The following is a 26,354-nucleotide window of genomic DNA, read 5'->3' as shown; positions in this document are numbered from 1 at the left end:
TTTCCGCCTGTAAATTGACTCAACATCTTTACCATGTTCCCTCTTCTTCCTTTTCCAGAACTCGATCACCCAGAGCGACTACAGCGCCCAGTCCCCGGCGAGCGGATCGCCTCTGCCCCTTAGCGCCGCTACCAATTCTACCAGCAACAATGCCAACAGCTCAAGCGACAGCAACAACAGCGCCATGGGAATCTTGCAAAACAACACAAGCGCCGTCAATGCGGGCGGCAACGCCGCCGGGGGACCCAATACTGTGCTCCGTGTGATTGTCGAGTCCTTGATGTACCCCGTCTCGCTGGACGTTCTGCACCAGATCTTCCAGCGCTATGGAAAGGTGCTAAAGATTGTCACCTTCACAAAGAACAATTCATTCCAGGTGAGTTAAGGTTTCGATGTTCAGTCTTTTGTTTATCCTCAAAACCACACATCTAAGGGCTAACCACAAACCTTTCCCTCTTAGGCCCTCATCCAATATCCGGACGCCAACTCCGCCCAGCACGCCAAGTCGCTCCTGGACGGGCAGAATATATACAACGGCTGCTGCACGCTGCGTATTGATAACAGCAAGCTGACGGCTCTGAATGTTAAGTACAACAACGACAAATCGCGCGACTTCACGAACCCCGCTCTGCCACCTGGTGAACCGGGAGTGGATATCATGCCCACCGCCGGCGGACTGATGAACACCAATGATCTTCTTTTGATCGCCGCACGTCAGCGACCTTCTCTCTCAGGTGATAAAATAGGTAACACAAACGGAACATTTTCCCAAATTTTTCTTTGCTTTTCATCAGCTTCAAGTTGCTAACCACTCAAACGCCTAACTTTTCCACCAGGCTTTTTTGATTTTCAAGAGAGATTTTCCGACACAATATTTAATACGACCTATTTCTGTCGTTCAAAGTAATACGGTTATTCTGTGTAATTTGATCACTTCGTAATTTTTTGGCCGAGTTATTTGACGTTGCTTTATCACTTTTTTAAATTTAAAAATCAAAAGTCAAATGTAAGAGGCTTAACGTAAGCAAATTTATTTTTGGCATTAGTGAAAATATTGTTTATTGCTTTTACACCTGCTATCGATTCACACAGAGCTTAAGTAGCATGCAACTAATAAAATATTGTCAGCCTTGGTAGATTGCTTACTCTTGTTTAATTTTCTTCCAGTCAACGGCCTGGGCGCCCCCGGAGTCCTGCCGCCCTTTGCCTTGGGCCTGGGCACTCCACTGACCGGCGGGTACAACAACGCCCTGCCCAACTTAGCCGCTTTCTCGCTGGCCAACAGCGGCGCCCTGCAGCCGGCCGCTCCTGCAATGCGAGGTTACTCGAATGTCTTGCTTGTCTCGAATTTAAATGAGGAGGTAAGTGCGGACCTTTGCAGGTGAAGTGAAGTTCTTAGTCCCTGGTCGGGTATTTAGTTTGTTGAGATAAGCAACCCGAGTCTGCAATAAATAAGTGCTATTCAAGAAAGTGACTAAAGCGAAAAGGAAGAAAATCATTCAGATATAATGTAAAAAATTAATAAGTTTCATTTGGTATGCGCCAATTGTTTTGTATATCCCCAATTTATTAATCCAATAGTGAAATACGCTTTAAATTTTTACCTCCCGCAAATTTACTCATATTCCTATAATCATGCATATTACACGGATAAGAATATAGATACATATATAGAGTAAATGTTGGCAAGCCTGGGACCTGAGAAGATCCCCCTTTCCCTGCCTCTACCTGTCTATCTCTTTCTCTGTGTTCCAGCCTGATACTGAAACATAATCTACAGAACCATCATGCTCTATTATTTAGTTTGTATGTTTCCTATTTAACGTATACTTTGTTGTTTTTTTTATTTGTAATACATCTGAAACGAAACTCTCGCTAACTGACGACAAACTCTATTTTCTCTTTTTCTCTGTAGATGGTCACGCCTGATGCTCTCTTTACCCTTTTTGGTACGTCTGCACAAACGATTACTCTATTAATTGCCAGATCTTTCAACTTTATTTGTTTGTTGTCCGGGCCAAGCTAGAGGATGGCTGTTAGTGGGAGAGGTGCAGTAATGCACTCCTCTGTGGACACATCTTCATTTGTTGCTGACCTCTGTCTCTTCTTCAATCTGACTCCTTTTCGATCTCTACCCTGGAATAAGGGAGCACCTATTGTCCTGTCTAGCTTTGCCCGGCTACAACGTGTCCCACATAAATTTACACTCCTTAAACTATTTATAAGTAGTTCACTTGATTATTCATTGAATTTACACTGTACGAATCGAGCGAAGCCAACGCTTATCCTGTAGTTCATGTAGCTGTGCTCTCTGTTCTCTGTGTTCTCCTTTTATGCTCGCTTCCGTTTGGCATTTACGCCATTTACGTGCAATCAGCAAAAGTGCCATGTATTATTTATAGCACGGTATAGGATGAAGCACGGGTGTGCGGTGGGCTAACAAAGCAATAGCTGACAAAAATGCGGCACAAACTGTTTAAAATGCTGAAAAAAGCCTTCAAGGGTCCGGGGCGTGGAATTTGGTAATTTGGGTATGCAACTGGCATCTCGCAGTTTGCACGTCAAATGCATTCGCCACGTGGGGATGTGGATCAGAATTAATAACTCATAGAGCTCATACACCTGGACCTCGTGAAGAACTCCACTCCTAGCGCAAACCGATCATATTCTAGAGATGGTCGAAGGCCATGCCCCTGCAAGAAATGGAAATAAATTTAGCGCATCCCGATCATGCTGTAAAACCCATTTAAATGGAGAAATGGGCTTCCATATAGCAGTGCCAGTATTTATTGTATTGCGAAATGGAATAAACCTACTAAAGCCGGCAACAAATGGCTTTCTAATAGCTTTTTGCCCAGAGCAGCAGGGACAAATCCATCAGGCAGCTTGAAATAGGAATGGAAAATGTTCTTTTGGTATCCAGTCTTGTCCTTCTGCCTTCTGCCATTTATCCTGTCATAAGTTCTGCTTACAAATTGTAAAACAATGAAAATGAGAATACACTCGACGTCCTGGAAACCCCTACGTACATATATTAAAAACAGAGCAGACGCAACTGGCAACAAGTGAAACCGCACTCAGGCGGGAGCGGTGGTGCATTGGCAACACCACTACGTGTGCATCCTGTTGCTCCTCCGTTGTCTTCGTGTGCGTTGGTGCGTCGGTGTGTGTGTGAAATTACATGAATTAAGTGTGCTCGTTGTTGGTTTCCATTGTTGAGGCACAGGACCCAGGGCCAGAGGGTAAGAGGGTAAGAGAGCGAGCTTCTGTGGGCTGAGAGCTGAAATGCATGCAGAAAACACATGCTTTAACATGTGCTCCTTCCGCACACACAGACAACGCCACATGAACTCCAGCACCCACTAACACACACGCAGCACAAAAGATTGAGTGCGGAAGTGCATAGCTATAAAAATGTCCATTTATTTAGTTATCATTGCGCTTGTTGCTGTCGCCCATTGCTGCTTTTGCTGCCTTTCTATAGTTTGTGTGCACACGGAGAAAATACGTGGCTTGTCGTGTCCCCCGGACATTAAAAGCAACACATGCGCCACAATATTTTTTGCATTCGAAATTCAAATATTTTATTAGTATATTTTTGACATCCACAAAAAGGATAACCTCTCTTATCACAACTGCGAATTGCCGTCTCGAAAACATGTTTTTTTATAGTTAGTTAAATATTTTAAATTTAAATATTAACACTTTCAGCGCCTTCGGACTAAGAAATTGGTTATTTTTCTCCATGCGTGTGTGTGGTTTTTACCTAACGCTTTCTCGGTCCCTGTATACATATTTATATATACTTTTTATACTACACACAGCCATGATCATTGTGTAGTTTTTGCTGGCTCTTACAATTGAAATAAAATTTACTTGTGACTTTTTGTAGCTCGTTGGTTCGGTTAGCCAGTCGGTTGGTTGGTTTCTCGAATGGAAAAGGGGATTGTCTCCAGTCTCCTTGCTGGATTTTCGTCGTCTGCCGTCTGTTTGCCAAATGAATTTAACTAACTTTGTAAAGTTAATGGGGTTTGCTGTTTGAATTGCTCTTCCAACTCCCCCCAGCTCCGTGTGTGTGCTTTATTATTTTATGGGATTCTCAGTTGACTTTTCACTTGCGCTGCATTTCTCCATTTGGCTTTGCCCCATTATGTACTTGATTTAATTACCAAAACACATCGATTGAGCAAGTTTTTGTCCGGTGCTACGAGCATTCTGCCAAGTGTGGCGCATAATTGCAGCATAATGGATTTTGTTGCCACAACACGAGCTGTACCCTTCTCCTCCGCATTCTCAATACTGGCGATTCAATCTCTGGTGATTTTTTTGCCCCAATGGCCATGCATAGCATGTGTGTTCAACAACCAGAGTCTGGCTCTCGACCCTTTGTCTCTGGTGACACAAAACGTTTGTTTGCGGCCACACACAGGCTTCCCATTTGTTTGTATGCAAATGCATTTAATTTGAGTTTAAATACCCAAATATAAACTTCTGCCAAACAAACGCAACCACATGGAGAATGGCCGGCAACAATGAGTTAAGCCGCTTGCTTGCCCGGAACTTCACCCTTGTGTGCTGTGCCTTTGATTTATATTTACAAATTGCATCCATTCTGTCAGCAGTTCGGGGCTTATCGCTCAAAGTAAACAGAAATGTTGCCAAACGTATTAATTGCTTAAAAATTGTTTCTGTTCTGTCGTGCCGTTGTTCTTGTTGCCGGATTTGTGCAGCGTAAACCGCAGAGCACCACAGGGCAACTTTGAGCCACTGAGCCGGGTAAATCCGATCAGCAGACCGCTTAGCAGACTCCTGCTGCATCTGAAGTTACAGCTCCTGCTCCTCACACTCCTTATCTGCCTCCTACTCGTGCGCCAGTTGACTGCCGCCTGCACTGCTAATAAAGCTTAGATTGCTGATTAAACGCTTCGAAGGGCTCAGCTCAGAGCGAAGTGGAAAAGTTGGATACCAATACGCCCTGTTGCACAGTCGAGATGGAGAGATGTCGATAAGTCGAACGTTAAGCGTATTATTATTGGGGTGCCAATAGATGTAGATAAACTCGACGGCTTCCCAAGGAGCCGAGCAAGCACCCAGCGTGTAATTGACGGCCAGAGTCTCGACGGGCAATCAACCGAATGGCAAGCTAAAATTTTATGTAATAACCTTTGAATTTCCAAGTAGCTCTAAGCAGACAGCGGACAGACAGGAGCACCACCAGTGACACTTAAAAGAGCTAGGTAGGAGGTCACATTTAAATGGGTAGATTCTTTGAAATATTTTGAGATTTAGATTATTTTACAGACAATATATTAGCTAGTCACTTATCTTATTGTTCCGGCTGTTGCTGAGTGAATATCATCGTCATGTGTATAATGCCTCAATTCAAGCAGTCACGATCAGCCCCGGTTTTTGATCAGTGTAGTAGGCAACTGGCAAGCGAGTAGGAAACGTCAACCGGCAAATGGCAAACGGTTGCTTTTGTTATGTTAATAGCAACACGCTAGGACACGTAACAGCGATTTCCACATGAGGTGGGCCAAAGACGCTGCGGACCACTTTCGGTTTGTGAATTTGGCACTTCAAAGGGTTTTAGAAGAAGGGGAAGGCACCGAGGGGCGGATGAATATGCGGTTCGCAGCCCGCGTTCACCTGAAAGCTGTTTGCATACCAAATAATAAAAGTGGGGAGCTTAACTCTGGAACCGGGGACGAACGACGCACTTTAAGCGCAGGGATTAATCTAGCCGAAAACAGCAACAAGCGGCGCAACAAAAAGGCCAAAGGACCGGAAAAGTTGGCCCAGAACCCTTTTGGGTGTCAGCCAGTCAGACATTTTATTAGTTTTGACAGCGCTTTGTTAGCTCTGCCTGCGACTAGGCGAATACCCAATTGAAAGGTCCCAGAGGCCCTCTGGGGCATGCTCTTTAGACACTTGACACATTCCGCTTAGGCTGTCAAGCATTCAATATCGTCCTATACCCCACTCGGCCGGAAACCAAGCCGGCTGGACCAACAAGCCGACCGCCCATATTATCCGATTGCCCACTTTTGGAGGCTGGGACTTAGTTGCCTTTGCATAACAATAAAAGAAACTTAATCAGTCTGGAAATCGTCTGAGAAGCGTGCTCTGATACCCTAACACTCGCACATATGCTATGTAATCCGCTTATGTAATTGTAAGAGCGTGATAAAAATTTATATCATTGCCGAAAATATTGTCGAAACGTTGATTTTTTATGCGTTCAGAGCTCCAGAGTGTTGTTGTGTGATTTTCCCTCTCTATACATATGTGCGTCGATTGTTGTTCCTACGAATGCGCGAAATAATTTCATAAAATTTTATGCGCTACATGTTGTGGCAGAAATGCAATTTGATAAAGTGCCCGAAACAGGAAAAATTAAATCCAATGTGCAAATAATTTCAATGAATCGCAACAAATCGCTTTAGCAGCTAAACGCAGTATGACAGGCGTTCCCGGCAATGTGATTAAATGGAAGCTATCGATTTGAATTCGAATTTCCGTTTAGCTTTTGACACCGGCTATAATGGAGATGGAAAAGAAGGGAAGTTCTGAGGGCCGTTTCAACTTTATAGACTCCCAGGCCAACATGCCACCGCCATCCGCATAATTCTTCATCTAGAATATGCTCAAACACGCGACTAATGGGCCGCCGGGGAATCGGCTTCGCTGTCTGCATACGTTAGTGTCGCGAAGCCACAAAAAAAAGAAACTTTTGGAGGAACATTCAGACGATAATAAATTATTATCAAGTCTGTCTGTTGGAGGCGGCTGGGAATACGAATAAAGATTGTGGCTACCGGGCACACTTTGCACGGCAAACGGCAGCTGTTGCTCATACGCCCCGTTGCACGCCGAGTTATGCTGGTGACTGGAGAAGGGCCGGGCCGCATGCCTGGCATTCAATATGCTCCACTGCCAATACCTGCAGATGTGGATGTAGATGTCGACGTCTGCTGCTGCTGCTGATGCTACTTCTGGCCTCGCCTGCAATTGTTACCCCGAATTCCTGGAAAAAACGAAACGATATTGCTCGGTGTTTGGCATAAGTCAAGTCCACCGGATAACTGGGAACTAAGGCAGTCAGTCAGTCAGGCAGCCAGTCGTCTGTATAAAATGGATTTACTGCCAACTGTTGAACTGCGTTCTCCGTCCTGCGAACTCCTCCTTGTACCTCACTATTTACTACCTGCATTTCCACTGCTAGTTTTGTAACTTGTTAGCGCAGCCCTCGCTTGGCTACGCTTCGAGTAGCTGACATGGCCCCCACTTATATAGCCGGCATGGCTTCCGAAGTTCTTGCACTGGTAAAAAATCTATAAGATTCCTTGACTCTTTAGTATATATCTTCATTTCGAGAGACCTGAACCTCGTGCATTAAATGGAAGTCTTGGCGTGGGCTGCTTAATAATTAAGAAGAAGGGAATAAATTAATCTTAAGTACCGAAGTAAAATTGTTCACAGTGTAAAGCCTCTATTGTGCGCGTGTGTGTGTGGCTGAAAGAAGTTGAAAATTTACTTTCCGCATTATTCGATTTGTTGTCTTGGGCAGGGCTGCACTTTACATTGTTTGCTTTGGGGTCGGTTTTGCCATTGGCATTGCCATTGCCCTTTGGCCACCAACTCGACCGGCAACTATTTTTTATGCTTGATGGCAATTTGCGCCCCGCTTCGAATTTGCGCTGATTGGCTGCACATGGGATGAAGCCCGGGTAGGGTCACCCAATAGACCGACTCTTGGCCAGCTGTCAAAGCAGAAGACACTGGCCAGAGGAAAGAGTCAGCAGCTTCCTTAATGCAGTTCTACAGCTAGGTCTCAGCTCACCTTATATTGCGTAGTTTGTGGCGTAAGTAAAGCCATAAAATACAATTCAATAACGCGTCCGTTGCCGCCGAATTGTTGCACACCAGCACACCTTGTCCGACAGCTGTAAAATCCGTGGCCTTAAAACGAAATGCGGCAAGGAAGCCAAGCCAGCTGGTCCAACGGAAGAGCTGTAGCCAAGCAGACGCAGTTCGAATTGAAGCTCGTAAAAAATAGCACAGAAAACTTATTGAGCCAGTTATGAGTTTCGTACATGATACTAACGGCGTGGCCCCCGGCAATATTGCGAGTGCTTGGGTGGTAGGCAAAGAAAGCAAGGTGGAAAAATGATAGTGCCCAAGATATCTGGTGTACATGTTATGGCTTCTTGGTGGGGTGTAAAACTTTTCCGCGGTCGCCATAAACCGCTTGGAGCTGTCCAAAAATTCAGGCAGCAGTCGAAGGGAATGAAGGCGACTACTCTGGACAGTTAAAAGCTTAAAGCATAAAAAGCTACTAACACCTAAATACACTTAAAAACAAGTTAATTTATATTTAGAAGCACCGGGCTCATTGTTCAATTAATCTATAAATAGTATATACTTTTGATGCGTTTTCAAGTGTACAATTTTATATAAGAGAAAGTTTTCCGGAGCAGCAGCTACAAAGTTCTTTAGTTGGCCCGCTCACCATTCGTGCGGCGATACTCGAATTACTTTACTGGCCGACACTTATGTACCCACTACTCTCACAACCATTTACTCATAATTCTCAACTGCTCCAATCCGCAGGTGTATACGGCGATGTGCAACGTGTAAAGATTCTGTACAACAAGAAGGACTCGGCACTCATACAAATGGCGGAGCCCCAGCAAGCTTATTTGGGTAAGTCAAGCAGACGCACTTCTACCTCACTAACCCACGAATATACCCACCATCTACAGCATACCACACGGAAACACAACGAAACGAGAGTAATGAAAAATCTGAGTCTCGATCCGTAAGCTGAGGGTCGGGGCGAAAAAAGAGCAACTGCAATTTGCAGCTTGTTTAAAATGAAAATTCCGGCAACATGAAATTCCAAACGGCGCATTCCTTTGGCAACCGTAACCATTGCTGCTGTTGGTGTTGCTTGTGCAGCTGCAAATGCAGCAAACAAAATGTATTAATAATAAAAATTGTTAAAGCGAAAGAGACGGCAACAGGGCCGAAAGCGAGGGATGGCTGGCCGTGAGCATAAATGGAATTTTATAAGCGCTTTATTACCAGCCCGCCTGGGCAGCAGCAACACCTGGCCAAGACCCACTGCTTCCCCGCCGTCCAGGCAACAAAGGCTCCCCCTCTCCTGCGCGGCGGGACATGCCAATCATTTTATTGCATTTATTTGTGTGCACTTTGCCATTGTCAGGCTGCCCGCCATGCCGATGGCCAAGGACGCCCCGTTCGGATCCCAATCCAATCCAATCCGACCCCCTGCACGCATTAAACGAAATGAAAATTGTCGCGCATTGCGACGCGTTAAGAGCAACCAACCGACGTGCCAAATTCCACTTTATTACAAAAACAGGAGCAGCAGTGGCAAGGCGATCGAAGCGTTGACAGCGCTGACAGCGACACCTTTTTCAATTTCGATTTGGTTTTATTCCATTTAACACGCCAACTATCCAGCGAGCACCTCCCGCTCCACGTCCACCGGCTCTCTTTTCTCCGGTTAGCATTCATTGTTCCCACTCAGCGGTGCGTCCGCCGCTGTCTTTCATTTGTGTTATTTATTCATTGGAAAAATAACTCAAAAGCTGTCAAAGTGCTGCGGACCTGCAGGGAGGCGCTTAATTGAAAACAACAACGGTGCGAAAGTCCGCGCTTGAAGTCGCTGTCCTTTCCTTTAAGCTTTTAAGGAAAATGCAGTGGGTGCTGGAGGTGTATATGCAAATTTATCAGCTTCTTGAAACCTCGCTCTAAAGCCTTTGTGAGTAGGCTCTGTGATAATTTCATATAGTGTATTGCTTCTCACTGGCCAGATCACCTTTGTTTTGCCATCTCTTTATTAATGCAAGGCCACTTTCACACACTTGCTGCATAAGAAGCATATTTTATTAGCTACTTAAGTTCGCTGAGAGCATATGAAAATGAAAATCAGGTTGTGAATGTCATCAGGGCGTTAATCGTTCGAACATGTAATTTATCAATTATATTTTCCGTCACGATTCCATGTCGTTCGCACAAGCAGCGACTGCTGCTGCTTTTAATAACGTTTAAATAAATTTAATCTGTTCAATAAATGCAAAATGCGATCGCTGCGGAAATTGCCAGCAAATTGCGCGCCTGAAAAAGCGTAAGCTACTGCATAATAAATGCCATCAACTGTTTATTGATTTAAATAAAAAGAAAATAAGTGCTTGGCAGACCAGCACACACACAGGTGCACAAATAAGCAAAGTCCCGGGGGTATCCACGAATCCGCAGACCAAATATCCGCAGTTGCACCCGCACATCCGCCGCTCCACCGCAAACTATTTTCGCAACCTTGTCACGAAATGGGTGGAGTGTTTTCTCTTTAAAATATGCTTTGTCCTGTACTCAATTATTTTTTAATTATGTAAGCAAAAAACTTCCTGAATTTGAAGCCGCTTCGGGCTGTGGTACACCTTGCATTCTTTGGCTTGCAGCTCAATAGCATTCCTGCTTTGAGATTTTCCATCTTAATTAATTTTCCTTTGTGCGCATTTGCGCGCTGTGACAGCATCAGCAGCTGTCCGAATTCGTTTCGGTGGCGTATACGTTAATGCTGTGATAATTGAATTCGTCGAAAAATTGACAGCATTTCGAAGACCACAAAATCCTGCCACCGGCTGCAATTGATAAAACTATTGTGCCAACTCTACGCAAATGAAGCGACGAAACCGAAACTAGTCAACTGTTTGTCCAAACAAGCAAATTATTGTGCCAAACTAGAAAGTCAACATCGCTCTACCACCACTCCTTTTCACTCCCCCAGTCAAACACACAATGGCGAACCAACTACCCAACTACCCCAGGGTATATGAAAACATTAATGGGAATCCTACATAGGCACAAATGTGCCGCATGGGCTGCCAAATGGCAAATACTTCCACTACTGCCTCCTACCTTTGTTTTAGCCCATCCATCTACACTATTAAAAACTTTAGTGTTCTTTATTTAAGGAATATTCGAAAACAACATTTTATATAAGATAAGATGCCAATGTTTTTTCAAAGTGTAATCAGCTACCTGGACACAAGAACCAGCCCGAAATGGAACCCGGGTTCGGGGCGGGAGTGCGCACTTATTCACTCATAAAATATTAACAAATTCATTCGTTACTTTGCCCAAAACTCTCGCCAACAAACAAAGACGATTACCGAACGTGGAGCAGCAGGAAGCAGCAGCTGCCCCCGGGGTCAACCCACACACCCCTTGCATACGAAAGTGTCTCGTAAGGTGGTGTGCGTTATGGCGAGGGCCACACACAAAATACGGCTACAATTGCACACTCAGCATACGAATTACAGCGTAAAGGCGCAAAAAGTTTTGCAAGAGAAGTCAACGGAAATCGGAGCAAAAAGGGGACCCTACGAGAATCAAAATGGAATGGGCACCCATTCCCAGTACTAAATGCGACAGCAATCTGAATGCACGGAGGCAAGGAGCCAGAAAATAGACAAATACGAAATGGAAAGCAATAAGCTTTCCACCACCCACTGTGGCGTCCACTTGGTGGGCAGTTTAAGGTGTTTGCGTACCAAGGATGTTGTAATGGACTATTTTGTTGGGTGGTGGGGCACAGGATGGGGTGAGGCTGGGCGGGATTAAGTTTTGCGCAACATATTGCCAACCATGTATGAAATTTATTGGCGCACTCCCAGCTGTCAGCTAGGGCCTTCCCCCCCTCCCCCTGTTAGCAAATAATTTTCCTGTTTGCCGTACAAATTACTCCCAAATATTTTGCATAAGCGTACGCATAAAGGCATTTGCAATAAAAACAAACAACAAACACAGACTTTCACATGTGTCGGTCGCATTTCATTGCCATTTGTATTATGGTCGATTACGCATACGCCATGTGTGTGCGTGTGCTGCCAAACTAGAAGTCGAGCTCGGTAAAAGTTTCCTCGGACTTGGGTTGACAATGCTAAGTGACTATTTGAATGACTTGGCGTCGGCCCTCTGTGGGCCACTATTAATTACGAAGCTGGGAAAACGCCGGGCAGAGGATGTTTTGCATAGTTTACGAGCCAGAGATAATAAAGCGCCTGGCCAGTGCGGCCGTAGATCATAGTCAAGGAATTGCTGGACATTAATCGTTCAAATCATGAAAGTTGCAACTAACTTGGAGTTTATCAGGTGGGGGTAGTAAACTCATCCCTAGTTCCGGTTGCGGGCTCACCTGAGCCACATTTTCCCCATCCTGTGCGCCTTCCGCTTGTAGAGTAACATTTTCTGAGTGCGGTTGGTCCCAAGTGTATGATGCTTAAAAGTCTTAAACCCAGAACTTCATGCATAAAACAAGGGCAGACCCTCAAAGATTCATCGCCGAGTCATTTCACTTACTTTTCGGTTTCTCCATTCCATGTTCCACTCTACTTTCTTTTGTTAGTTAATAATGATTTGTTTTTGCCGCTGATGTTGGTCAGCAGGCTCAGCTTTGTAATTAAAAGTTTAAGATACTTTTTGAGCCGGGCCCAGAAGCAGCTGCAGCTGTAGGCAAAGTTAGAACCCGCTCCTGGCCCTTTTCGAAATGTGTCTCGCCTGCACATTAATCTTTATTACAAGTGTTTGTCATACACGAGGACGGGTGCAGGGAAAAAGGATGCTTAGGCCATACGAGCAGCGGCGGGCTTTGTCACTGCTGGCGCTCCTTTTATTTGACAATTTATTATATTCCTGCGTCTTTCGTTTTTGAAAATCACTTAATCCATTAGGCGAACAATAAACAGCTGAGTAAGCATATTGCGTTACAATAAAACAGAGGAGCAGTGATAAAATGTAATGTAATTTATTAATGTAATGCATGAGAGTTAAAAAAATGTTGGAACGTTTTCTGGACAGTGTCCTGACCTAAGCTGTCGGATGACTTGGCAGGAACTTAAATTAAATAAAACGTAATCGAAACTGAAATCGAAATGGAAAGGGAGATTGAAATGTATTTGAGTACAGGACTGCGTTGCACATGCATTCCATCCGAGCCGCAGGTGTTATGGCTTCTGAGAATATGAGAAATAAGGCAAAGTCCATTGGAAATGCGCCGGAAAAGAGCCTGGAGATGGCAAACTTTTGTTTGGTAATACTTTTACGGCCAAACAAGCATTTCAGCTCGTATAAATCACCAAAGGCAGACGACATTGATAAAGTTGCAGTTACATCTGAATATGTAAATATTTGCCTGCACTTATTGCTGACTTTGTTCGACGGCTGGTGGTCGGGATCTTTGACTACACTGAGGGAAGGACCGTTCCATTTAATATAAAAATGTTAAAGCAATACATAACATTGTTTTTTATCGACGATAATTTTTTTTTTCGTTAATTGTTCTCTGAAATATAAAGTAAAAATCCCATAAGAATCGAGTTGAAGGCACAGTTAAATTCATTAGGTTTAGTAAATATTTTTTTGGCAAGGTTTCTTTTTGGGATTCAGGAGTATTTTTATAGCTTGTGGCACAGCAAATAAATTGCATTGCTACAAATACATATATGGACACACAGCAACATTTCCCATACAGACTCATCTAACAACCGGAAAACTTTTCCCTAGTGTACCCATTTTAACGTGTTACTTTCTGCTCCACAGCCATGTCTCACCTTGATAAATTACGTTTATGGGGAAAGCCGATACGTGTGATGGCAAGCAAACACCAGGCCGTTCAGCTGCCCAAGGAGGGACAGCCGGACGCAGGTCTAACACGTGACTACTCGCAAAATCCGTTGCACCGCTTCAAGAAACCGGGCAGCAAGAACTACCAGAACATCTATCCGCCGTCGGCGACACTGCATTTAAGCAACATTCCGTAAGTATTCTACAGGGCATAACAATGCACTGGCTGTGCCTCAGGGAATCAGTTGGGGCAGGCGTGGTCGGGTACAGCTTCAGTATGGATGCTGGGAGATGGCTTGATTCGGCACGACAAGGCAATTACAATTATCGCTATGAGCAGTAGAAACCCCGCGTAGCATCCTATTCTTCCAAATTTGACAAAGCACCCCGCTGGCTGGGATTCGCATGCCAACTTGAGGACGGTGACTACCTCCGCTGCGTGAATTTATGAATCGAGCCAATCGCCCCACAGACAAAGGCCCTTTGAAGCGCCTACCGAGCGGTATCAATGAACCAGCCTCACAGCAGGTGCTGCCACATACCCACGTACCCTTAAATCTGACACTCTTTAAAGGTATCTAACAACATCTTCTCTCCTACCCTGCAGCTCATCCTGCTCTGAGGATGACATCAAAGAAGCTTTCACCTCAAACAGCTTCGAAGTTAAAGCATTCAAATTTTTCCCGTAAGTAAAACCCGCACAGACAACTAATTTTTTTTTTTATTTTGCCATTTGTATGTGTGCTATTAAAACTATCGGACCTACCACTAAAAACCTCATCCTTTTTATTTTTCAGGAAGGACCGTAAAATGGCACTGCTGCAACTGTTATCCGTTGAGGAGGCTGTCCTAGCACTGATTAAGATGCACAACCACCAGCTGTCCGAGTCGAATCACCTTCGTGTAAGCTTCTCGAAGTCGAACATCTAGAATCCGATGCGAAGTCAGGTTTACTGAACCTGACTAGGTACCTCCGGCGGGTACAGCTACATACAGATGCATCAGCAGCAACACCTTCAGATCCATTGGCAGCAACAAATACAAACTATAATCCGTAGTACAAGAAGAATGCACGCAAACTTCTACTGAAATGGCAGACTCCAGGAGCACTACCCACCCAATCCAACATTAATCAGCAGAAACAATCGATGCAAGAGCTATACCAATTTTAAACAATTCAACTCACTCTAAGAACTGTTTTCTGTTCATACACCACCCTTTAGTGGGAAAAGACACAACCAATTAAGGAATCTTAAAAAAAACTACAAATAAATATACATTAAAATTACCACGAAAATAGCATTTTAAGTTATGGCACGCGCAGACAACAAAACAAACAAGCAACCCACAAACTAACAATCAGCAACATCGTAACTTAAGCTTAACTTTAAACCTATAGTTCGTAAGAAAACTGCATTGCATAAAAAAACAAAAAATATATGATGAGTAGAGAGGAGTTAAGTATGTTTAGAGTAAAGAGAGAAAGATCGTAACTTAAAATATTTTTAGTGCACTGTACTGTGTTTTGGTTTTAAAAAACGACAGAAAGTCAAAAACATACGAAAAGAAGAAATTATGTTAAAAATGAATTAAGGCAATGTTTTATTATGTACATGATGCTGTTATTATATTTTAAATGAATGCAACTTAACTTTAATTTTTTACAAGTGCGCAACTTCAATTGAAGAAATAGCATACACGTAGCTCATAGATGTTTTAATTTTGCTAGACCTAAAAAGTAAGAAAGTATTTAGAAAAACGGTCCCGAATAAGCACATCGAGCCCTAAGCATATTGAAGTATAGCAAGGCAATGTGAAATAACGTTAAATGGAATTTAAGAAAATTGTATTAATTTTAATAAACCTATATAAATCAATAATTTGGACACTGCAGAGATATATCCTTGGCACGTCCGTTTGTTTAGACTATCGGGAGAATAATAATTTTAAAGGCAGTTAAATCAACGCGTACGTAAACCTTTTGTGTGTATGTATATGTAAATGTTGTTAAACTAGCGCAAATTATACAAAAACGATCAAATATACATATAAGTATGTATGTATTGAACTACAACAAACAGGAAACAGGAAATTAAACAAATTTTAAGCTAAAAAGTATAATCTTAAAGTATATATCAAAACACAAGGTAATAATATATTATCATAGACATACTGGTAACGAAAGACATATACGTGTTTTAGCAAGAAAACTGAATGATTTTTTGATAATTTTACAAGGACCTCACAACGGACAACACACACAAACACACGCATGCAGACATATGGTCACGCATACAGAAGCGAACAAATATGGAAGTTTATATATATTTAGAAAGTGAAATTATTTGTATGTTGGAGCAAAGAACAAAGGAAATGAGATAAAGTAATAAAAGTCAAAATACCGAAATGGGTAAAGAATCAACTAAATATAACTTACATGATATGGATTTAGATCGTAAGCATGAGTAGAAGTGATCGTAATTTAAAATTAAAACAAACACAATGGAAACAATTAATTTACAATACAAAATTAACAAGAACGGAAAAAATGAAATGAGTATATCTAAACGAAAACGTGTACGAAAAGCAACAGTAAAATATTGTAAAATGTAAAATTTATTATAACACTATATTTACAGTTATAAACAAACGCGCGGGCAATACAGAAATATGACCGAAGTGGGCAAGCTGATCACGTGTGAAAAACTTTGTTTAAATCAGCTCACAGAAAAAGTTGACAATGACTACCTACATTTTTCATATAACACAGAACGCTTAGCAAACATTTTAAAGCCAACTCTAGCGTTTCATATGCATACTGCAACTAGCTCTCCAAATAATCTTAACCTTAAACCTATTTATCCTACTTACATATGATCTATGTCTATCGCTAATATATTTATATATAAACAATTTACACGTTTTGTTAGAGCATCTAAGCAAAATGAAGCAAAATGATATACATCTATATCAGACCCACGACTGCTAGAATTTCATACGAGAACTCTTGACAAATCAAAATTTCATAAGTATTTAGCGAACTTACTTCTACAACTGCTACCCAGAAGCTACCCAGAATACGTTAACGATTCCAGTTGGACCCTTTCACAACAACCACTTCTACTAAACAATCAGCAAAGGTTAAGGACGGGGATCAGATCGGTGTCCTACTGATCGTTGGTATGCAGCGTTCAAAGAGTAATCAAATATTTAGCCCAACGATAATAAAGATACAAAGGCGCTACTGCGTGCAAATGTTGATAGTAAACACGACACCGAGCAGCATACGAATTAATATAACTAATAGAGAATATAATAAATCAAATACTATCATAAATATACATTGAATCAATTTACAGTAACAGCGGAGGCGAGAAGTCAGATGCGCAAAGTAGGCAATGCTAATTGACAAACAGTACACTAAAAGTATTACTTTACCATGTAGAGAAACGACTAACAATTAATTTACACTTAAATTGAAGTCTCGTATTGAAGAACCGATCAAACAAACAGAATCAAATAAGAACGAGTTGCATTGGCCGAAGTCAAAATGTCGACACCAATGTGATCTTGAACGGCTTAATCGCAGGAAGTAATATAATTCAAGAATTGGAATAATTAGTGATGGGGTCTTAGAAAAGCCAACAGTTTTATGTTGTACATTAATAGTTGCAAGAAGAAATTTTACCGTAATTCATAGTGAAACAAAAAGCGAAGACTAATCGAAAGTTAAATATATACAAGAAGAGCACATGTTCGAATGTTGTGAGCCATGTGTGCCATGTGTGTGTCGTATAACACACGCAGGCTTATCTATGTGCTACTTTAACAGTTAGATGAAAACAGATATATATGTGTATTGTACTATATGTAATTGTAGGTATAACTATACATAAAAGTGTCGACGAGAACGCAGCACATTATTAGAGATATACAGATTGACTCAACATGGAATACCAGAGTTAAAACTAATCACAAACTACAATCAAGGCAACGTAAAGATGGGAGATAAACAGTTTTGAGTTACGGAACTACATGCACAACATATTTGACATGAACAGAAACATATCAGCATTTTTTGACACATGAATAGTTTATTTAGACCCCACCATTTGTTCTGTAGATCCCTTAATTTATGTAATTTCCGCTTTACTTGAGACCGCTATTTTTCAGTATAGTCCAAATACACAAACAGGGTTGATAGAGTAAAAACAAAAGGGATGCATTATAGAAGCAGTGTTTGCTACAAATTGTTAGTTCGGCAAGAGTAAAAAAAAATTATTTATTTAAGAAGTAAGAATACGCGGAAGTCATAGATGGAAGCATAGGGAAATTTTTCGGAATATTGGAAGAGACAGACGATAATACAACATTAAGCAAAGATGTTTATATTCATTTGTACAGAATACCAGATTGTCTTATTTGTTTTTTTATACTCAGTTGAGATATCCTTTGTAAGTAGATAATACAGAGGTGGTCAAAAGTATTTTCACTGTTCACATTTCACTCAAATGCACTTTGTGAAAATAATTTTGACCATGACTGTATATATGTTGTTTATGGCGAAGTCAAATGACGCGAATCAAAAACGTTGTACGTTTATGGGTTTTTTACTATACATTACCTTTACCTATAGTTAGCTAAATCTGTATGTGCTTCACATGATGCTTTTGTCCTAATTGTTTTCCACAGCATTTTTGAGACCACTTAGTAAATCATAAAAGTTCACAACAGGCAGAAGTTCCTACTTTATAGTAAAAAGGTAAACGTTTAAAACATAACTAAAAAAGAAAACTAGCATCAGTGAATTTAATACGGATACACATAAATCAAGTACAATTTTAATTTGATTTTCTTACCAATTGCATTTTTCCCTTTCTTCTTGCTTTTATTAAGGGTTTGATTTTCTTGGTCTGTCTAACTCCTGTTAATAACTAATGCGGTTTTTCATAGGTCAGGCATTACTGAAAAAATTATATAGGGGCCAAGTATAAAATATTAACAATTTAACAATTATCGATTGAATGACTAAAGTAAAGAAGCCGGTAAGGACCAGCCAATTATTTGTTTTATTGGTACCCCAGTCTTCAGAAGAAATTAAAAATAGAAAGCTATGTTAGTCACCGCACACTTTCACTATCAGGCATCAGCTTGCCAGAAAGTCTGGCAAGAAACCTCAACTCTTAACTGCTTAACTAACTCAACTGCGAACAGACACACGCGAAACAATCAAACATTTCTGAAATCAAACTTTTAGTATATACCAAGCAAGAACACTTTGAAACTTTTGCGCTCTCTAATTGTACAACTTAATGGTAATACGACAAAATAATCATTTTATGCTCTAAATGATAAAGTAAAACTAAACGGCGATGTTTACGTAATGCAAGATTTTTCTCACCAAATTTTACTATAAATCTCTTATGTGTATTGTATATAAAAAATCAAAAACTAAAAAGTGTATACATATATTTAAATGTTTTGTGATTGCGCAGAAAAGCAACACTAAGACAAAAGCAGCGCATGAATCGTCAAAACGAATCAACATGACTCTTAAATTTTTTAATTCCTAAGGTACATTTTCATATTGCAATTGAATTTGAAGGCACAAAGTGAAATGCGATGCATTAAGCTTGTTAAGCTGAAGGTACTTAGAAGTAATGAGCAAACTGAAGACAAGTGGCAGTAACTAAGTGGAAAAGAGAGCGAATTTGCAGCCTGCGGCGATGTCACCGAAATATTCTATTACGCGCAGCATTGGGATTGCAATAATACGAGAAGAATATTTGTTATGTTACAAGCATTAATTAATTAATTATTATAATATTAATTATTATTGAAAATATTTGAGAAATAAAGATAAAATAAAATGATTCGAATCATTAATTAAGCGTTTTTTTTAGAGCTGACATCGCAGAATATAAACCCCAGCAGGAGTCGCATTGTTTTGCTACGGATTATGGTTGCCACATAAAAAATTTTCTTTGAGAAGGCGATAAATTTGGCACAGACAGACACAGCAGTAGGTGTAACTGATCAACTTACGTAGATTTCTAGCTGAAAATGACTTTCCCAATTAAAGTTTAAATAATTCAACAAGTATTTTATTTATATGTATATATATTTTCATTAAATAATTTAACATCGCTTTATTCGTACGCAGGGAACGATTTATGTATTAGTTTGCATTTCGTTTTGCTTCCCGTTTTCCGTAGTTATGCATAATTATTATTGTTATTTGTTTGTAATAAATTATAATGTTAAGTTTACTTGCTTTTTAGGCAATCACATACGCGCGGGCGTTCCATGCCTGTCCGCCTTTGCGTTATGCAATGAACTACCGCCATGTCTTTGTGAAATTTATTATTTCCTTTACGCAATAGCAAAGTATCTTTATAATGTACCGCGTGTTTTATATCTATTTTAACGTTACAATTTACTTGTTTGCTTCTTTGTGGCAGTGGTAAATCAGAGTATTATCCGTTCTAACGAATCCTCGCTGTTTGCGAACCTGTCAGTTGGCTGGATCAGGTCTTGTTCCGATGTGGTTTAACATCTTCGTGCATCTGCGTTATAGGTTTGGAGATCCGCAATAAGATATTCAGATATATACATATGTATGTTCATTACGCTTAATTGTTTGTGTTGTATTCATATGCCATTAATAGGAGGTCCAAATAAGGAAGAAATAACTTAATAGAATGTAGATTCTTTTTAACATTGGGTTCTTTTGCTTCCTTTAATGGTGGGTTTTTAAAAACGGTTTGAAGTTAATTATATAATTTGTTATAATTTTGCACAACGACCTGGGAGGAGTGTGATATTTTTGCTATAGATCTATCCGTCATTGTTTAATTCTCTACATGAAAACTTTCCTCCTTTTCGTAAGGTTTTGAACTATTGGTTAGACTATTTCTTAATTCATTTTTATATTAAACTTGCATATTAAGTAGGTAGCAATCTGCTGGTGGTAATATTTGTATTGTTTTTTTGCTAATATTTTACTATTACTTTAAGATTTGTTAAGTTACTTCGATAAAGTTCAATGATGCGCTGGAAAGGGAGGGAGGGAATACACCAAAACATTTCAATTGACCGCTTAAACAAGGAAAACTCTGAGACTTTTTATACTGGGGATCTTCAAAATGCTAGTGTATGAATATTTTTGTTTTGATGTCGATCTTTATGCAAGGGGAGTTGTATGTTCTTGATTCACTTTTGTTTTCCTTCTTCCTTTTGTTTTATATGGTTTTCAGTCTTTTCAACAAATTGATTGCGTGGATTTTGTAAATTTGTTTGCTGGATTGTTCTTGTTGTGGCTGATGTTGCTATTGTTGAGTTGCACCTGCAGCGTATGCTGGTGATGACAGATCTAAAGATTCAACTAAAATGCATCGCCTTAACGTTTGATGGAGTATGCTCATGATGTGTTGCACTTAGTTTTTAGGTTGGGTCTCCCCTTGATTTCTTTGTTTTTTTTTGTACATTACGCCTACTATAACTTGCTAAAGCCCTGAGCATTTGGTCTCCATTTACTTATTAAGTTCGACAGAAGAAATCTTTTCCTTACAAACCGCTCGAAAAACCATAACAAAAATCCCCGTAAAGCGTCAAAGGGTTATCAAGGTGGGCAAAAATTAAGTATACAAAGGTGCGGGTGCGAAAGGGTATTTTTAGTTTTAAATTAAACGAAAGTATAGCCATTTAATGCATACTTAAACACACTTATTCTTTACATATAATTAGGCGTATGCATTATCGAAACTAGCCAAATCGTGTGGTACAACAGATCCCCCATCTCACTACCCGAAAGTACCTGGGAGGAATCGATCGATTTTACTTGGAGATTAGGTTTTGAACACAATCTGAATCTGCATCCTGCCAACTTTGCCTATGTGCCCGATTCTATTCGTATGCATATTACCTGTAGTAGGCTTAGTTACTTTCTCTAATATGTTTAATTGTTCGATATTGTGCAATACATTTTAATAAATTAGTTCGTTTCTGTTAATTCACTGTTAACTAATTTAATGTCTAATGGGTTAGCATATTTATCAATTCATTTGCCATTTTCGTTTGCCAGCTAAAAGTTGGATTGGTTTTCAGTATCAGATAATTAGTGTTTAGTTAGTTGTAGCTATTCTAGATTAAATGCATGTACAATTTGTAGTACTTGGTTTCCCGCCAATCGAGTTTTGGTTTGTTGTTTGTTTATTTTGGTATTTATCTATTTATATTATGTAGTTGCCGCTCGACTGCTATTAATTTAAGTTTGTATACATACTTCGATACACGAATACTTTGCGTTAACAATTTTTCTCTCCTCTGCTACTTCGTTCAGCTGCAATCTGTTTTCGTTATTTGCTTTAAATGTACGATATGACACAGTGATATATATTCCATAGTGTATGCTTACGAGTTCTAAGTACAAGTACAAATAGATATCGAACAAGATCGGGTCCAGAAAAGTAGCTCCAAGCGACAAGCCACAAACCGATGCCACTGCAGTCGCTGCCTCCACTTTCTTCTTCCACCACCAACTGACAACGCTCGAATCTCCGCCACGTTTTACATATAGTGCTAACTAACTACGACTATGAAGCCACAACAATTCGCAAATAAACCGAAGTGCTGTCATAGTATCCTCCACCAACTCCGCTACTATTATATGGTATATAAGGAATATTTATAGAATTTGTAACCGTGTAATTCTGGTCGTTCAACGATTAAAGCTTTCGGGATAAACCAATTTAAAAACCGGGTTGCAGAGCTAATAGGGGTACTAGGGTCTTACTTGTGTTTAAAACGAAGGCGACAGCTTTAGTAACATTGATGTTTCTTTGTTGTTATGCATGAAGTTAAAACCGTAAAATCAATTAAGAAGTTGGGCAGCAATGGCGGCAAGCAAGACACACCACCACAAAATATGTAACTAACCCGCCTGAACTTCCGATTTCTTTTTACTTTGGTTAAAAATTCTACGTGCTATATGCAATAATTAACAATTCACTATATAAAAATCAATTTGCTCAACTATATGGTTGCCTATTTTGTGGTTTTAAACTCTTTGGTTTGGTAATCATGTTTAACACTTTAAATGCTATCCATTCTTATAAATTAAATCTGGCAACAATTAACCGAATAATTTACTATTTAAAATCTTATTGTGTTTTGGGGTTCCCAATCGATCTTTATAAGCCGTACTAATTGTTAAAATCAAATAATCCGCAATATTTATTAAGGGTTATATAAGTGGGTTATATAAGTTCGATTAGTTATGGAAATGAATGTACTGTGAAGTAATAAGTGAGGCTTTTTACTTTAATTGATTTTATTTAGTCGCTGAAGAAAGTTGTACTTGCATGAAGACGAATGATTATTCATTTTTGTTAGCTAACATAAATCTTTCTGAACCTCAGTGCTTAATTTGTTTTCTTGGTTTTTTGTTTTTTCCTATTTTAGTCGTATGTTACTTAGATTGATTCTGTCTAGCTTGAGTTAAATAATCAGAGGTATAGGCTGTTTTCAACCCCTATGACTATAACCAGCTTTATTTACTGGTTACTTGACTACGAGATCGGTAAATTCCTTTTTGGGTATTTACAGTTCCGCAACATATGCATTCGAAAGTATTATAAATTTAAAGTGTTATAAAATTGAGATCGTTATAGGGTCATTTAAATGTAATTTCCTATCCAATTGGGGTTAAGCACAGTTGGTCATTAATACGTTTTAAAAAGCCTTGAAAACATACCTGCTGTAAACTTCTTAATCGCAAAGCGCTCTTAACTTGCTATTTAGTAATATATATTAACATTACATTCTTTTCATCGCTTGTATAATTATGATTAAATGTTTAGAAATATTATACTGTACCGTTGTATATTAGTGTATATATCAGACTTTGTTTCATACAAAAACTAAGCACATTGATTCGATAATAAATTCATGTATTTGTATTTTGCATGTCAGTTTGCGAGTGGTGTCTGCTATGTGAAACCCTAATCGGGAGTTCGATCGTTACTTGATCACATACGCACATTTAAGTTTTATAAAAAGAGGCATGGGGAAACATTTTAGGCAAATATGTTGCTCAAAAAGTCATAGATTATTTAATTGGACAGGTTGCCATAGTCGTGTAAATTGCTTTTGCAGATAAGAGAGTTGGTCACATTGAAACGCTCACAAAAGAGATTACGTGGGTAGATTATAATAGCTTTCCTTATATACAGTTTCCACTGCGAAATTGGAATATATGTATAAGTAACGAATCGTGTGTCTGTCAGAGGGGTGTAAGTTGATATAGGAGTATTTTTAAAAATTAAATGCGCGTTCAACCTTTTGGGTAAGTTCTTCTATTTGTTTTTCTTAAGTGTCATTTATTGTATACGCTGCTGACTTTAATCAATGTATATTTTAGTTCATTAAAAATACTGTTCGTAAATATTTTTGAATTCGGATTTATGTTAGCTAAACTGCAAACCACTGTCAAGCGCTTCAAGACTTTTAACGCTACCAGGATAAGCTTTCACAAGTATTTATAAACACATACACAGAGCTCGGCACTATTTAATTTTATGTATGTAGATTATGCTAGCTTTAGACTCTAAAGCTTAGAGGGATGTCATTGGGGCGTTATATGCAATTATCGATCGTACTTTGTAAATTTGTAAACTGTAAATACTTCAAAAGAACACTTTCAGCATTGTGTGGCATTAGTTGTTACATAACTACGACAGTACGCGCGCAATGCAATGGCGAAAGGGTAATATTTCTTTGATGCTGCCGATAAAACTCGTAGAGTGGAATAAAAAAGTTCAATCAAGAGCACTGCAGATGAGCAGTTGACAGTTGATCGTTTTTCGTTACCGAAAAGGTAAAGGTGAACTAAGAAATGTTAAATCAGGAAGACTAGCTTTTAGATTTTTTAACTTTCGCCAATTGTACGCGTATAATCGTAGTTGTATCTATATTCCTTGCCCCTAACCGCATTTATAGCCGTTTTCATTCCTCACTTGATGTCATCGTACTCATCGCTACCGTTTTTCGAGTCTCCTGACGACTGAAAGGCCATAACGGCCGCTCTGTGGTGGCCCTTGTCCGCGCCTAGCTTCTCCTCCCCGTGGGCATTACCCCCGTTGCTGCCCGGCTTTTCATCGAAGGCGTCCAGGAAGGGGTTAGTGGCGGCGTACTGAGCCCTATAGGTTCCCAGTGTGTGATAGTTGTTGCCTCCGTTGGCAAAGGGGCGCGAACTGCTCACACTGGAGCTTGTGCTCGTATAGAAGTCGTAGCTATTTGTGGAGCCCGTCATAGAGCTGACCCCACTACTGCTGGCGGTTCCGGCTCCACTTCCACTCGCCGAAGAGTGGTACGAGGAACTGTTGGCCGATCCGTCAAACAGAGCTGCCCCCGTGGATGTTCCGTTTTTGGGCAAGGTGCCGTACAGTTGCATAGTATTGTGGTTACCGTTGCCGTTGGTGGTGGTGAAGGGACTTGGACTGGCGCTAGAGTGGTTGTGGCTACTTCCATTGCCATGACCTAAGCCACTACTGCCAAATAGCGTACTGCCGAAACTTCGAGTCTCGGAGCTTGCTCCCGAAACTGCTCCCAACCCAGTTCCAGACCCCCCTCCTATTCCCGACTTACTGCTACTGCTGCCGGAGATCTTGGTGTCATTGGTGTAGGTGGTGGTGGTGATGACTCCACTGGCCGCAGTGGTGCCTCCTATGTACGTCTTGGTCTCCGTTTCCGAGGAAGATGAAGAGGCGAGGCTGTCAAACAAACGCCGACCTGTTGAAACCATAGAGGTCGCGGTGGTCGTACTACTGGCCGTTCCTGTCCTGCTATTGCTATCCTTGCTGTTGCACAATCGTGAGGGCGATGACAACTTCTGGCTGTTCGCATTAATAGATGATTGCACTGAGCCGGTGGTGTACTTGCTTATAGCTCCAGTTGTAGCACCCGGTTTGCTCGATGATCCCGAGATAGGCGTAACTAGTTGGTAAGTACCCTTAGGCAGACCATCGCCGCTACCCGGTGGCGAGGGAGATTCCGGTGACTTGATTGGCGTAAACTGCACTCGTGGCTCCCGCTTAAGATACTTGGACATCAGCTGACTGGTGGTCATGGCCTGCGATTGGGCCAGCAAGGCATTTGTGGACGCCGATGACTTGTAGGAGACCAGGTCATCCGAATCGTCTGAAGAAGTGGTCGGAGCTGATGTGGCCGTAGAGCCAGCACTCAAAACAGTTGCCTGCGATGAACTGGAGCTGGATGTAGCGCTCGACTTGTTACGCATTGCTTTGTAGTCCTCGCCGCCACAAAGGCCACTGGCATTCGCCTTGCTAGGAGTGTAGCTACTGTTGCCAAGGCTGATCTTCTTGGTCTCCGAGCCAGTGTAGTTGGAGCTGTAGCTGGACTCTTCGTTTACCGAACTCTTTGCCTGCGCCTTATGCGTATCATAAAAGTCTACATTTCCCCTTCGAGAAACTGTTCCATTGCTTTCCTTGCATCCCAAGGTCGACTCTGTATCCGCCTGTGTGGTGGGGGTGGTGATTTCAACGGGCGCATCTTTTTGCAGCGGCGGTTTCTTCATCACAATGGAGTATGGACTGGATGGCTGGTCGACGATCTTGACTTGCTTAACGGAAACAGGCGAAGCACCGCGCTTGATGGTGTCCGTGCCTACAGAAAATTAC

The 26,354-nt window shown here is 40.8% G+C and overlaps 2 protein-coding genes across 20 annotated transcripts in view; one reads left to right on the top strand and one right to left on the bottom strand.

Moving 5' to 3' along the window:
• Positions 1 to 16,083, top strand: part of LOC6619540 (polypyrimidine tract-binding protein 1) — a 127,358-nt gene extending 111,275 nt beyond the window's left edge. For 6 of the 7 annotated variants that reach the window (XM_032722727.1, XM_032722726.1, XM_032722724.1 and 3 more), the window contains 8 exons: positions 59 to 376; positions 461 to 746; positions 1,168 to 1,361; positions 1,916 to 1,949; positions 8,614 to 8,706; positions 13,633 to 13,849; positions 14,264 to 14,341; positions 14,454 to 16,083. In XM_032722727.1, the coding sequence (XP_032578618.1) occupies positions 59 to 376; positions 461 to 746; positions 1,168 to 1,361; positions 1,916 to 1,949; positions 8,614 to 8,706; positions 13,633 to 13,849; positions 14,264 to 14,341; positions 14,454 to 14,586 (1,353 nt within the window). In that variant the 3' untranslated portion in view covers positions 14,587 to 16,083. The remainder of the gene's footprint in view (positions 1 to 58; positions 377 to 460; positions 747 to 1,167; positions 1,362 to 1,915; positions 1,950 to 8,613; positions 8,707 to 13,632; positions 13,850 to 14,263; positions 14,342 to 14,453) is intronic. The other variant, XM_032722725.1, reaches the window with a different exon arrangement.
• A 3,675-nt stretch (positions 16,084 to 19,758) lies between these two features.
• Positions 19,759 to 26,354, bottom strand: part of LOC6619539 (rho GTPase-activating protein 100F) — a 42,527-nt gene continuing 35,931 nt past the window's right edge. For 8 of the 13 annotated variants that reach the window (XM_032722712.1, XM_032722713.1, XM_032722705.1 and 5 more), the window contains exon 11: positions 19,759 to 26,340. In XM_032722712.1, the coding sequence (XP_032578603.1) occupies positions 24,668 to 26,340 (1,673 nt within the window). In that variant the 3' untranslated portion in view covers positions 19,759 to 24,667. The remainder of the gene's footprint in view (positions 26,341 to 26,354) is intronic. The other 5 variants (XM_032722717.1, XM_032722718.1, XM_032722715.1 and 2 more) reach the window with 1 other exon arrangement.

This window comes from Drosophila sechellia, chromosome 3R (assembly GCF_004382195.2).
Source record: "Drosophila sechellia strain sech25 chromosome 3R, ASM438219v1, whole genome shotgun sequence".
NCBI classification, from domain to species: domain Eukaryota; kingdom Metazoa; phylum Arthropoda; class Insecta; order Diptera; family Drosophilidae; genus Drosophila; species Drosophila sechellia.
The sequence above is the reverse complement of the archived record's forward strand: the minus strand, read 5'-3'. Positions and strand labels throughout refer to the sequence as shown.